Source organism: Monodelphis domestica, chromosome 4 (genome assembly GCF_027887165.1).
Source record: "Monodelphis domestica isolate mMonDom1 chromosome 4, mMonDom1.pri, whole genome shotgun sequence".
Taxonomy (NCBI): Eukaryota; Metazoa; Chordata; class Mammalia; order Didelphimorphia; family Didelphidae; genus Monodelphis; species Monodelphis domestica.
In genome coordinates, this window is record NC_077230.1 from 175,238,764 (window position 1) to 175,254,464 (window position 15,701).

The 15,701-nt window shown below is 36.3% G+C and overlaps 1 protein-coding gene across 44 annotated transcripts in view; it reads right to left on the reverse strand.

Moving 5' to 3' along the window:
* LOC100016606 (sodium channel protein type 1 subunit alpha) overlaps positions 1-15,701 on the reverse strand; it is a 248,514-nt gene that overhangs the window by 128,037 nt on the left and 104,776 nt on the right. For 27 of the 44 annotated variants that reach the window (XM_056797257.1, XM_056797237.1, XM_056797248.1 and 24 more), the window contains one exon: positions 7,076-7,388. In XM_056797257.1, the coding sequence (XP_056653235.1) occupies positions 7,076-7,339 (264 nt within the window). In that variant the 5' untranslated portion in view covers positions 7,340-7,388. Of the gene's footprint in view, positions 1-7,075; positions 7,389-7,640; positions 7,733-15,701 lie in introns of all 44 variants that reach the window. The other 17 variants (XM_056797250.1, XM_056797268.1, XM_056797239.1 and 14 more) reach the window with 1 other exon arrangement.

A 15,701-nucleotide genomic window follows, 5' to 3' on the forward strand; every position in this document is an offset into this window, starting at 1 on the left:
AAATTAAAAAGTTTTTGCACAATAATTCCAATAAAGCTAAGATTAAAGGAGAAACAATGACTAATGAAATTTCACTTACAAGAAGGTGAAGTATTGATTAAAATTTATTATAATAAGTAATTCCCCAAATGATAAATAGTCAAAGGATATGAACAGACTATTTTCTAAAAAAGAAACAGGCTATTTATAGTCATATGAGAAAAAAAAAAGATCTGCAACACCAACAGAGAAATACAAATTAAAGCAATTCAAAGATTCTACCTCACACACACAAGAATGGCAATGATGGGACAATGGGAAAACAGGCACGCTGATGGATTGTTGGGAGACCTATGAACAGGTATAACTGATCAGGAAATCAATATGAAATTATAACCCAAAAGTTATTCAGCAGTGCATGCCTTTTGATTCAGTTATGCCACTGGCAAGCCTATGGCCAAATGATGTAAAAAAATATGAAAAAAACACCTTTTTCAATAAAAATATTTATCGCAGTTATTTTTGTATTGGAAAAACAGGAAACAAAAAGGAGTCATGTCTATTCAGGAAAGGCTATGTGAGTTGTGGTACATGAATGTGATATAATGTTATCATGCTATGAAAATGAGAAAGCAGATAATTTCCAAGGGGCATTAAAAAAAATGAACCGAAGCAGAATGAAGGAAGCAGGACTAGAAGTACAATTTATATTCTAACATCAGTATTATGACAATGAACATTTTGCAAGATTTTTATAAACTGATGAAGGAAGAAAAGAGAAAAACCAGAACGGTATGTAACAATTCTGTAAAGACAATTTTGAAAGTTGTAAAAATTATGATCAATATAATGATTCTCTATGACTCCCAAGGACTTATGATAAAACATTCTAACCATTTTCTGACAGAGAGGTGATGGATATTAGGTTCAGGATAAGACAGAAGGTAAGGATCACCTTATCTTTTGCCTAATCTACATGAAGTATATGTTACTTATTTATTAAAAAAAAACCTCCTTGTAGTGGGTCAGATTTTATTATGATATTTTAATAAACTCTAATGAAATACAAGCAAGGCTACTTGATATCATCTCCCAAAAGGCCTTCTTTCATATGGGATGATACTGAGAAGTACAAGTCAAGGATACATATTGATTTTTCAGAACCATTCCAAGGGAAGAGCTTCTTTCTCCTCAAATTCACTAAGAGATCTCTTAATTCTATTTCACATCTCTGCTGCAATAATTAGAGCCCTTGGCTAGTTATTTTGTAACACAGAATTTGCCAAGTACTCATGTTTGTAATTGTTGGTTTTCATTTATTTCTATTTAATTTAAGGAACTTGTTGATGGGAAATTTTTAATTTCTCTTTTACTTTTACTTACACCATTATGCCTCTGGACCTGTCAATAAAGTAAATGATCAACCGGAAAGGGAAAAATGTATTACTCAGGCTGTCCTGAACTGGATTGTTGGAGAAGGCTGACCAGAGCCTTCCATGTTCACCAACAGGAGACAATCCTACTGAATATTCATGAGGTAAAGCCTCAAGACTTGCCTGGACCCTTTGCATCCAAATATAGGTTGAGGAAAAATGAGATAAAAATAACCATATTCTGAATGTTGTACTATCTGAAACTATCCTTTGTTTAATTTCAGTCTTTTCTATTAATTGTAAAGCTATAACAAAGTGTAACCTTGATGCTATAAAAGAGGCCACAGGAATGGATTATACAAGTTTCAAGGTGCAGATAGGTCAATTAATCACATTAATGGAGAAAATGTTTCTCAAGGGTGACCTGACAACAGCAGAAAATTTACAGGCATCTTCCTTAGAGTCATTTTGACATTGGTTTTGTAGGCACGCTTCTTATGGGCTCATCAGAACCACAAAGGGAAGCAATCAATAATTGTCCTTAATGGTTGCAGTGGAATCATCTGATATACCTGCCCTTCTCCCCCACTAACATAATACAGAGATACCTTGAAAAAGGCTACTTCTTGCTTTTAAAAAATGTTTTTACAAAGCATATTTTATTCCACAAATGCTGGGACATTGCATCACAATGTTAAGAATTGTATTCTTTTGGAGTTCCTCAGAGTTGAGGATTTTCAAGGAGTCAATTTTCTTCCTTAAAGATTTTCTGTGGCTATAAGATGACTTGGCCACATGACCAACAAGAGGGCAGAATAGACACTTTCTTTGCTATCTGCGACCTCTCAACCCTCTCCAAAATGAGAACTCTCAGAGATTAAACATGTTCGTAGTCTGAACAGTTCTTGGATAACCAAGAACCCTTAATGAGATAATAAAAGAACTGTCATTGGAAGATATAAAAACCGTATTATCTCCTTATTGGATCTCTGATGTATCATATGTTCTTTTCTTCATTAAAAAATAAACTTACCAAAGGTAAGAACAAAACAAAAACACAAGAAGCTATTGAAACCGTATGGAAAGTGAAAAAAAGGGAACTACGAGAGGCAGTCCAGAATTGCTACTTCTTTGAAATCACTTTTTAAAATGTCTGTCTAGTTATGCTGTTTATTCTCTACCAGATGTTGAAGGTGAAAAGGACAAAAAGAGATTTTTATTTAAAAAAAGGAACAGAAAGTGACCCACACTACAAGAAAGAAAATAACACAATTTAGTACGTATGGGGAAATTTCTAAATTTTATAACAATCTTGTTTTTATTGTAGATGGCATGCATCTCGTTCTATTTCCCCAAAATGACATATTACTAAAATCTCTTTCCTTTCAGGGAAATACTGCTTAATTTGTAGTTCTAGAAATATATGAAAAGAGGAGAAAAAGAGATTTTTTTTTCTAGCAAACAGAAGCAGATGTAGTGAATTCACTGAAAATCAAAACCATCAAAATCAAGTTATCAATTACAGGAGAGTTATGAAGAGTTTATCACCATAAAATATTTTCATTAACTAAAATATGCCCCTTTATTTGGCATAAAAGAAAATTTAATTCAATACTATGTTCTGAGCAATATTTGACTAATTTTAGCAGGGCATGAAACCCTCTTTTGATTTCACTACCTTCTGGCCCTTATTTTGTGCCATTGTTCTTACCTTATTCTTCACAAGTCCTAAATCCTTTGTGCATCAGGAAGGTTCCCACGAATTTCTTCTGGTAAGAATATGCATAAGAAAATCTCTACCAAGTCCAGGCTCCACTGCAGTCTCACTGAATTTGGTTTAAACCATCTTGGCAGTTATAATGATATTTTGGGGGGCAAAACTTACATAATTTGCACATTTACAATGGTACAAAGAAGTTAAAAAGATACAGGCATGTGTCATATTGGCAATAGTAAATATATTCATGAATTTACTGACATTGATTGTTGAACATTGCAAATGCCCCAGTGTGATTTGTGTTGATCCCATTCCTATAAATTCATCAGCTACAACCCATTCTACTTTATTTTGACAAACATGTTGGGTTCTGCAATAGTATCTAGGATAGGGTTATTCTTTCTCACTCTGAATATTATCAGCAAAGAGACCTAAATATGATGACATTAATGGCACATTCATTTTAGCACTGTAGTTACAGCTCTGGTCTTGGAGAAAGCAACACAAAATCTCTGATACTTATATAGTATTTCTTCACTTTGGACCCAGTTCTACTTACTTCATGCTGAAGTAGATTCCCCCCCCAAGTTAGCATTAGCTGGAAACATCAGAATCAGTATGATTTTTATTGGTGAAAAGCTTTGCCATTCCAAACCTTTTAGCTAAATAGGCACCAAAAAGTTCAAAGGATGATCTGTGCCTACTACTTGGTTTTAAAAAAAAAACATGAAGCTAACTTCATATACCCATCACCCCAAAGACATTACTTACCAAAAATAAAATATAATTACATTTTAAAGATTAAGATACTGTCAAGATTCCAACTTTATTAAGAACAAACAACTTGAGCACTTAGGGTAGTATTTTCCCTCCATAATGCAATGATTCCATTAGCAAAACAAACCAAGAGAGAAATAGATATTGGTAGGTAAAAATTCAAGGAATCTATCGTGAAAATGTTATATGAAGAAAATTCAAATGATAACATTATTTAGCTCTAAAAGTAGAGGAAATTGAAGAAATCAGGATACTAATATAAGAGAGTACATAGAATTGCTTCCAGCACCGGAATCTGTTTGGAAAGTCAAATGATCTTATTTTAAATACTCTGGAAAAGCTTAGACTTTGTTCAAGGTTTTTAAGTTTACCTATTGTCATATCTATCATCATTGGGTATTCCCTTGCAATGCAGAAACATATATGTACCTAAAAATTCCTCAATTGGAGTATTCCCTAGGGGTGAATTTAGCTTCTAATTTATCCACAAGAATGGATTTGTTCCTTCCTAAATGTTAATTTGTCATTACATAATCATGGGAACAGTACATAGGCTGAGTGCCAATTCTCTTTTGCTGTTTTGGGTAATGGCGGCTCTAATTTTTTGAGGTAGTTGAGGCAAATCATATAGCAAAAGTGAAAAATAAATGGTGAATAGATTGAGTTCTCCACTGGTACCATAACATGGTGAAAAGATACGAGGAAGGCTACTAGCCAACTGAGTGGCACTCTCAAGAGAGATTTATAGGAGAATATGGACAATGGTTATATAGGAAAGGGCAGTCATAGATTGGTTTCATACTCCTTTGATTGGAGGGAGTACCAACAGAGATGACAGAGATACAGTGAAATATTAGGGTACTAGAGAATCCAAACTTATTTGTAGTAAAACATGAAGGGATAATGTTTTCTCCATTATATTGGTCTGAAGTATGGATTCCAGAGTAGCAGAAGACTGGAAAGAAAACACACTTCCACAAAACGAACATCTGATTTTTGAAAATATAGAGAATATATGTCCAAAATGCCTAAATCCACATTTAAACAAATATAAATTTTTAAAATGTCAACCTTTCAGAATTTAATTAATATTGAGTTCTAACTATTATCAGTAACTAAATATCCATATGTAGATTAATTTGGACTTTGAATTTTTAGAGGTCACATTAACTTTACTATAGAAATTAATTTTAATGAAAAACTTTAAGATCTATAGTCATGATTAAGAGAGTAAAGTTTTAAAATCCATAATCTCTTATCTATCATGACTTGATAGTAAATCCAAAGACTACAAACAGACAGAGAAATTAAAAATGGAAATGATTATCCCCATATTTGATGTAAAATATTCAAGGCAAAAATGTACTTGCACGTGAGTGAGATATGAGCCTAGAAGCTCCTAGGGTAGTAGAGTTGTAATGAACCTCAAAAGATACTGGCCCAAAGCAATAAATTGGCTCACTTAGCAGGAGTTTGTTCAATGCCCAATGGTGTGTGGGTTGTAAAACAACTCTCTCCAAGTTTTTTCTAGGCATTTTAGGGCATCAGTGGACTACAACTAAAAAAAAATCTCATTGTCTTGATTACCATCTCTCTCGTACCATCTCTCATTTCTTATAACTATTTTCTCTGTTCTATGTCACATGAAAGACCACAAAAGATAAATTTACTAAGACTGTGTATGATTGAGAAGTAGCAGAGTGGAATTGAAGACTTTAACTTTTGAGTGGGGGAAAACCTACCTGGGTTCAGTTCCTACTTCCAACATGTATTGGTTGAATGAGGATGAGCTAGTCACTTAACTTCTCAATACTATGTAGTTAAGTCATTTTAGTAGTGTCTGACTCTTTGTGATCTCTTTGGAGTTTTCTTGGCAAAGGCATTGGAGAGGTTTGCAATTTTATTCTCCAACTCATTTTAAAGATGAGGAAATGAAGGCAAACAGGGCTAAATGACTTGCCTAAGTCTCATAGCTAATAGTTTCTAAGATAGGATTTGAACCCAGGAAGAGCCTTCTTGACTTCAGGATCAGCACTCTATCCACTGAGCCATCTAGCATCCCTCTTAATGCTTTGGGCTACTCTAAGACTATAAGTTGTGAATGTTTTGCTCATCTCCATTGAGGAAGGGGTTTATCTATTTGGGACTACCTAGATCAACTAAATTACAGGTGTAAACAAACAAAACTTTTTTAAAACTTAGTATGATTAACCACTTTACTCATGAATAGTAAATGGAAAGAGACTACAGGCATCTTTTAATTTCATCTTCAGTCATCTGTGTTTTTCTGTTGGGTACATTGTTTCCTATGACCCAGTGATTTGTAGGTAGGTATGAATTCCGTCAACTAAAAGAAGACTTCTCTGAGAAAAAAGAAGGAAATAATATATTTTGTGGGTTACACATAATGTAACCTCATATCATACATGCTTCAATGCCTTATCTTCATCACGGATGATGGTGACACAGTTCTCAAGGGCTTTTCCAACAAAATGCAAATTTGGGTAGTCCTACCAAGCTAGAAAGGCTTTTTTTTTTTTTGTGGGTCTGTGGATACACCATCATCTAAGGACCATTTGAGTTCAGTTCAGGAGAATTATCAGTAGATGTTGGGTCAGTTAATTATGAATACTTTTGATCACATAAATTCACTAATTTATATGCAAAAGTAGGAAGGAGATGCAATCTGTATTAGCAGAGGAGCTATCCACATGACTGAAATCATGGATCCCTTGATGTGCTGAAGTAATGTGATTAGAATGAAAAAGCATCTGGGTCTTAGACTGAAAACTAAATAATCCCAACATTGATTAAAACGTGTATAATTTGTAATGATTTTAACATTTGTCTCCAGATTTCGGGCCAAAGACTAAATAACACTAACATTTATTAAAAATCCTTATATTTCACAATGATGTCAACATTTCTGCACACCAAAAATATATCAGATAACCATGGAGTAATTAAGCTATCAGGAGCATTCCTAATATAAGTTAAGTTGCTTACTATTTGAGGCAGCAAATTTTTATGTATCCATCATAATGCATTTTGGAGAGTTCCTTCTTTCAGAATAAATTCTACCCATTGCTAACGAATATGCCAATATATATCATTTCTTAAGCAGCAAAATACTATCGTCCTCATGGCAATGACTGCATGCTTTGCTCTAACAATCCAAAGTATGCAATGTTCAAGTAATCTCAGAATATGCCTGATCAAGAACACTCACTTTTTTATTGATATAATATGGGTCCAGGTCCTCCAAGGGCTCAGACACCATTCCGGGTGGAATGTCTCCATAAATAAATGGAAGGGACTTCCCAGCTTCCAAGTCACTATTTGGCTTTGGGCCATTCTCATCATCATCTTTCTTGTCTGGTTTTGGATTCTTAGCTTTCTCTTCTGCAATGCGTTGTTCAATAGCTGCAAGAGATTCTCTGGTGAAGTAGTTGAAGCTATCAGGTCCCGGTGGTACAAGCACTGTTTGCTCCATCTTGTCATCCTGCACATTTTAATTACCATTTATTCTGCATAGGAAAGAGCTAAGAGAAACAAGAAAACAAGTCTTCAGAATGGCAATTAGGAGATACAGCAATGCTAGTAACTATATAGGCTTGACATTATTAGCTATAGATAATGGGGGAGCTAAGAAGAACACTGGACCTGAAATTAAGAAGTTGAGTTCAATTCTGGCCTCAGACAATTACTAGCTATGTAATTCTGGGCAAGTCACTCTTACACTATCTGTATCAGTTTCCTCAAATGTAAAAGATGGATAATAATATTTAACCTACCTCCTAGGGCTATTGAGGATCAAATGAGATAATATTTGTAAGGCCCTTAGCAAAGTGCCTGGCACACAGTAAGATTCTCTTGCCCTTCCTTCCTATAAATAGATAAAGAAAGGGAAATGATTACATGTGGTTTAATTGTTTTTGAGGACATTTTTTTTTAAAAACTAAGTTTAATGTCTTAGTTCTTGACCTACCAGTTCTCTTGGCTAAACAGGTTCTGATTTTTATCAAATCATAATTTTTATGGATTCAGAAGACTGCTTCAAAGGAGAAAAATCTAATTATAGATTTAACTGAAATAAATGAGGTTAATTTTGGTTGCAAAAACTGACTGCTTATGTGTTATATGACACTGCTCTTCTTATCTTTGCAACCCACCTAGAAGAAGAAAATGGGCATTTTAATGTAGAAACAAGTCATATCTGTCAACAAAGAGACATGGAAAAAGATAAAATATGCATCTCTGGCTGGCTTATCACAATGTACTCAGATAGCTGGGATTGCTGGTGCAAGTAGGTCCTCCTGCTTCAGAGGCTGAGGTGGGTTGATGACTTAGGTTGGAATTAGAGAGTTCTGAGCTGTAGCAACCTAAATGGATCAAGAGACCTCATTAAATCTGGCACCAACATGGCGAGCCTCTAGGATTGGAGGACCACCAGTCCGCCTAAAGAGGGGTGAGCAGGCCAAAGATTCCTTCTTCACCATAGTGGACCAGGTCTATGAGTGTCCATTACATTTTCATCCTTGTAAGACAGAGACCCAGACTATAAAAAAATGATAGATGGGGATTAGTAAAGACAGCCTTTACCATTGGTTTCATTTCCTCAGCTGGACTATGATACCATCAACATTAAATGTTGGATGGTATTTAAACAAACTTCATTACTACAGCTCCATAAGTTTTGCAAAATGTCTTCCTCATGACAACCCTGTGAAGCAGGGAATATGGGAATTATCCTACAATTAAAAAATTGGAAACTGAGTCACAGAGACATTAATCCATTTGCCTAAAGTTGTAATCCCATGAAGCCGTTAACTCAAGTATTATTATTCTCCTTCAACAGACATGGGAACTGAGGCTCAAAAAGCTTGAAACTTGTATCAGGGTCATGAAGTGAGCAAGAGTCAAAATTAAGATCTGGATACAGGCCTCTTAATTCCACCTTCAGTGCTTTCTATAGGACATCTTGATGGCTGGTGATTGGCCACATGGACTGATTTTGCTGTGCTGGCTTTTATTGATTTGAGAACCCAGAGGTATGGCACAAGATTGGGATAAATGCTAAAGGTGAAAAGAGTAAGAGAGGACCAATTTAGAAGGAAAAGAAATACAGGACTTTGAAGGGGGAAATAAAGATTGGGTGGTGAAAGTGAATAGCATCAGCAGGAGGAGGCTGGAGGGAGCTACGGATTCTCCTGTAGTACTTTGACAGGTGAGCACAAAGAAGTGAGGTTGTCCCAGACTCTTGCATGAATCGGTGTATTTGTGTTTTCACTCTGATCAGGTTATTATGGCTCTCCCTATAGGATTAAACACACTGTGGGGACCAGAGGTCTCAGAGCTCTGAGCTCCATATCACAGGGCTGAATCAGATCCGATGCCAGCTGCCAGCTCCCAAGTGTATTGTTTTAAGGGACATTTAATCTGAGCTCATGTTTCACAGGTGCTTCTGAGCCAAATCTTCACTGTGCCCGCGATACTCCATTCTGCAAGTCAGGCACCTTGGAAAGATGCATTAACTCCTTCATACCTGCTGAGCATTATTCAGGGAATGGTAATTTCAAGGTAAGTTAGTGCCACAATAAGCCTAGACTGTATCTCTGTAATATTTCTGAAGCTTCTGGCCACCTGAGTTTGCAGCAGAAGAGTATGTTCTTTGGGGTAAAGGGATGGAATGGAAGGGAGGACCCTTTTGCTAAACTTGGTTTTGAGGACCAGAACCTAAATTCTAACCACTGAGTAGACAAATAAATCACTGAAAATTATTGTAAGGGGCAACAAGGTGGTTCAGTGGATAGAAAGCCAGGAGATGGGAGTTCAAATCTGGCCTCAGATACTTCCTTGCTATGTGGGAAAGTTGCTTAACCCCAATTGCCTAGGTGTCACCACTCTTCTGCCTTGGAACCAATATTTAGTATTCTAAAATAGATGGTGTAAAAGAGAGAATCTGCAATGCATGCAAAGGACATCATCTGTCAATCAAAAGGTAATTTGGAATGTTACCGGGGAAAACAGTTGAAGCTAACCCCACAGCTGAACTGAACTGGATGCTCTTGGCTTCTGAGAGAGGAGGGAAGGAGAGAAGGTTTTTGTGTGGCTGAGGGTGGTGGCTGAACCTGAAGAACTAATTGTATATCTGAGATTTGAGTTTGAAGAAGAATGAAGAAAACAATTGTCCTCATAGCTTTCTGACTGTCTCTGATAGTGAATGATTATCATATTCCCAATACCCTCCTACCTCCTTTTACAGATGAAGGAATGCCTCGTCCCTCTTACCTCATCCTCTACCCTTGTCCTGACTTCCCCAGTAAACCTCCTTACTTGAGAAAAGAGAAAGAAGAGTATCTTCTCTAAACCTCATAGTTTGCCTTGAGTTACTTAGAAGGTGGCTGACTAAGAGGGCGGAGGGGAAGAGAGGCAGGAGGGAGAAGGTGGAAACCGGGAGGTATTGAGGGAGGAGGGTAGGCAAAATCTTGATCCATTAGCCATCAAGTATTGATCAATAGACACCCTCAGAAGTTTCTTTCTATCTCAGAGTATCACCTCTATTACAACAGAAAACCCCAGAGTATCCCCTTTATTACAATGGTAAAGGTTTCTCAAAAAAAAGAAAATATCTATAAAATAAACTACCCATTTCAACTAATTTCTTTTCTTAGACATCAGGGCCTGCTAGAATCCAACATTGCCAGTCTCAATCACACAACTCAGAAGTCCAATACATAGCATCAGAAATCTAGGGCTAAGATGCCCCTCAGTGATCATAGCATCCAACTCCATTTTATAGAAGAAGAAACTGAGATCTAAGGATTCCCCACCCCATCCCAAACACCATATGTTAGGGCCAATAAAACTTCAGCTTCTGAAATGCTTTCCATAATATCTGGTCTCTATATTTTGATGTCCCCCTTTTTATTATGCTTATGAGGATTTAGTATTGCATCTTAGAATTTGTCACTGCAAATGCTATCTTTCCACACTCTGAGGAATGCAAATGGACCAATATCGTTTGCTACAGAATATTAGTTAATACACACATATTCATGTGTAGTCCATAGTTAGCACACACATATTTATACCTAGTTAAATTTATAAGTAAAGTTGCTTATTTCCATTGGGACTGTGGTACATTAGGAGTGTTTTTTTTCTGCCTTTCTAATGGAATGTGAGTTAGCATTTCAAAGGCAGAAGACCAAAACAGAGGGTGATAATGAAACATAAGGACCTCTATAAGGTTCTTTCATTATTCTCTGAAGAGAGCAACTCAAGGTCATTTTCTTGACCCTTTCCAGATATTTGACAAATGCATACTGTTAGAATCATTCTTTACTTTTTTTTTTTTGCTTTCATTCACAGAACCGGCTGAGTTCTCTCCAATCTGCATCCAATAATAACCTCATAAGAAATCTGAACACTATTATAAAGTGAGGTCATACAGCCCCATAGCACCTGGCATTCTAGATGTCACAGTTCTCTTATTAGCTAACTTTGAGTATTTAAAGAATGTTCTGATCTCATAGGCTAATCTTTCTCACTCAATTTACACTCATGCATCCTGAATGATAGACCTAGAAGAGGAGTAAGCAGATGACATCTTGTTCTACCAGTTACCATCCTGGAACCTCCTAAAGGAGAGAGTGTAACTAACACACTTCAGAAAAATCTAGGAAACCATCTTGGAGTAGCTGGCACATGAACTTATTCTGGGGAACTGCCACAATATCACCCCAGGCCTGCAGCAGTAAAAGATATTCTTTAATAAATAACCTTTGGGTAGAGAAATGTTGTGTATATTTTCTTTTTTTCTCCTTTATATATATATATATATATATATATATATATATATATGTACACACACATACACACACATACACACACATACACACACACACACACACACACACACATATATATATATATATATAAGGTTCCTACCTATTTGCACATTTGGAGAGGCATTTGGCACCAAATAAAGGAATTAAAATGGATTGGAGAAACTGGTCAAATCTCCTCATTTCTGAATTTCTGGTTAGAGATAGGATTTCTGAATTTCTTATAAAGCCTTCATTCAAATTGCTGCATTATATGCCCCTAATTTAACACAGGTAGTCAGGGAGGAAGTGATAAGGGTTTGCCTCATGGAGATGAAATATGACATGACAGAAGTTGACTTATATGAGAAATGTCATTTTTCTAGTTTGTAAACCTCTAAACCTTTCTCAAGTATCATGTGTTAATAAAACTTTTCAGAACCAAAACAATTTCATAAAATCCTTCCTTATAATAATTTGGAAGAATTAGGGAAATTGCACTGTTAGATCAAAGCAGAATTTCCATTCAAGTAAAGCAGTATATTGAATCTTTTTAAATTAAATTATAATTATTAAATAAAACTTTAAATGTGTTAATTTAATTAAATACATTTTAAAATAAATTTATTAAATTACAAAGGAGTGTCACATGGTAATTATTACATGAATTGATATAGTAACTATTATGTGTTCTATGATTTCACCAATAAAATATTTAATACAACTTAACAGTTAAGTAAAATAGCCAATCAGGAACAGGTACTATTTATGAAATAACCTCTAATATACTTAATAACTATTTGTAGTATACCATTTTTGTTTGAAAATAGAAAAAAAATTGGTAAATTACATTTACCTCTTGAGTGAGTTTTCAACTCCAGTTCTTTTAGTACTACTCAAATATTGGCTCTCACTGTGCCCTACTTTAACAAGTAACAGCTTCCAGGTTAAGTCTTCCTTAAGTGCAGATGTCTATGTGATTTCCTTAATTAATGTCACTGACTTCCTTTGACTCTAGTACAAAATATCAATGCCTGGGTTTTGCTCTTAAAGGCCTACACAACCTGGTGCAAACTCTCTAAACTCATTAGACATTACTCCCCCTCCCACCCTATGTGATTTAGCCAAATAGGTCTTCCTTCTGTTCCTCACTGTGATAGAGACATGGTTTTGCAAGACTTGTGGACCAAGATGCAGGGCTGGAGATCTAGCTCTAGATGTCAGTTAAGAGAAGATTCCAACGGAATGTCCCTGGTGGCAGTTTGAGCTGACAGGGGGGAGGGGTTTTTGGACTTTGTCTCTGACTGGGAGACACACTCTCTCTCCCTGGAGGTTTGAAGTTGGCTGAAAGACTTTTGTGAGGCTGATTTGATTTTTTTTTTCTCTGACTCTGAGCAGTTGAAGTTGACACTGAGGAGAGAAACTTAGCTTTTGGGGACTTGGTCTCTGTTTTCTCTGGCTCTGAGCAGTGGAAGCTGACCAGGGGAGAAGCTTTTGAGTTGGTGGTCTATAAGAGAGTTGAGCTGATCAGGAGAAACTTAGAGACTTTGAACTTTGTTTCTATCTGGGGTTAAGCTGAGAGACCTGGCTGATTTATGAAAAAGAAGAAAGAACATTTTGAAAGGGCTGCTATCCTCCATCTTCCTAACTGTCTGAGTCACACTTGTAAACTGAGGGGAACCTGTTGCTTTACAATGGCTGCTGTTCTCTGGCTGGCTTTGGCTAGAGAGGGTTGCCTATAGGAACCTGATGCTGCTTATTGGTAATGGAGGCAGAACAGAGAAATGCTGAGGTACAGGGATGCCACCACACAGGGATACTGGTACACAGGGGAACTACTTATAAAGGAATGCCCTGGGGTTTACTCTGGAATTTGCCTATTGATACCTACTGATTGCTGATTGATCAATATATTTCCTAACCTCCTTCCTCTCTCACTCCCTCCCTTTACCAACCCTTTCCACCCAGTTCTTCTTGAAGCCTTTGGCTCCTTCCCTCCCTCCTGAGTGAACTATAAAGATACTCTAGTTGCTTTCTCAGTCAAGGGGTTATTGGGATAACAGGATGGGAAACTGAGGTAAGAGGGATGAGGAATTTCCCTAATCTAAATGAGATAAAATTGAGGGTTTTGGGAGTCACAAGTTTGACTCTTAAGACAGTTAGGAAGATGGAGGATAGCAGCCCTTTCAAAATGTTCTTTCTTCTTTTTCATAAATCAGCCAGGTCTCTCAGCTTAACCCCAGATAGAAACAAAGTTCAAAGTCTCTAAGTTCTCTTCTCAGTGTCAACTTCAACTGCTCAGAGTCAGAGAAAACAAAAAAAAATCAAATCAGCCTCACAAAAGTCTTTCAGCCAACTTCAAACCTCCAGGGAAAGAGAGTGTGTCTCCCAGTCAGAGACAAAGTCCAAAAACCCCTCCCCTCTGTCAGCTCAAACTGTCACCAGGGACATTCCGTTGGAATCCTCTCTTGACAGATATTTAGAGCTAGATCTCCAGCCTTGCATCTTGGTCCACAAGTCCTGCAAAACCTCTCTCTCCATGTCTCTATCATATCACACAGAGAATACCATTTCCTACCTTTGAACTAACCATCACACATTCCTGGCATGCCCTCCATCTTTATGTCTGTTTTCTATTAAGTCTCTTCTCATTCAAAATAAATGGAAATGACTTATTTGTGCAAAAATATTAATAACAGTTCTTTTTCAGCTAATCAAGAATTGGAAATTGAAAGCTTGTCCATCAATTGGGGGATGGCTGAACAAGTTGTAGTATATGAATATAATGGAATACTATTTTGCTGTAATAAATGATGAGCAGGATGATTTTGGAAAAAAATCTGGAAAGATTTATATGAACTGATGAAAAGAGAGTGAGCAGAAACAGAAGAAAAATATAAAGTGACAGCAATAGTTTTTTGCTGAACAACTGTGAATGACCTAGCTATTCTCAGCAATTCAGTGCCCTAAGACAATTGTAGAGATTCATTATGAAAAATGCCATCAGCCTCCAGAAAAAGAACTGATGGAGTCTGAATGTGGACCCGAAATATATTATATTTCTCTCTTCCTTCCTTCCTTCCTTCCTTCCTTCCTTCCTTCCTTCCTTCCTTCCTTCCTTCCTTCCTTCCTTCCTTCCTTCCTTCCTTCCTTCCTTCCTTCCTTCCTTCCTTCCTTCCTTCCTTCCTCCTCTTCATTTAAGATCTCTTCCACAAAATGACTAATATGAAAAAGTTTTTTACATGATTGCACATGCAAAATCTATATCAGATTGTTGGGGAGGGGTAGGAGGAAGAAAGAGATGGAGGGAAACAAGGTAGATAATTTATAAATCAAAATGAAAAAGAATATTAAAATTATTTTTATAATTAATTGAATAAAAATAGAATTTCATTAAAAATTTCCTCATACTATATACATCTTCTTCATGAAGTCTTTCCTGATTCTCCCAACCATATCTGAATAGGAATTCTTTTATTCTTTGTTCTTTTATCCCAAGGTGACAACAGTACATGATACATAGTAGATACAGACTTGACTGATTGATTCTGACCCCACCCCATTCATTCCCCTTCCAAACCATCTTTCATACCTTTATCAGAATAAAATTTCTCCTAGATCTTGTCATGTTAGTCCTCACCTTAAAAATCTGCAGTGTCTTCTGTTTCTTAAGGAGCTGAGTTCACACTCTTTTATCTGACATTCAAGGTCCTTCACAATCTGGGTGGGACCATCACATTTATTGCTTTATTTCATAATGTATCCTACCATATATTTTAAACTGGAGTCAATCAGGGCTAATTTCTACCCCTTGTCCTTGCCTTTTTATACATTATTCCTTATACTTGGAATATCTTCCAATATTTCATTTTGCTTGATTTATAAAAAGTTCATTGATAATAATTTTCCATGTCAGACCTCATAGTATATGTTGCTTTGCACCACACTAACATTCACAACTGTAGAGAAGTCCATTATTGAGATCAATGTCTAAATCACTGGAACTCAGATAACCATTTGAAATTTTCA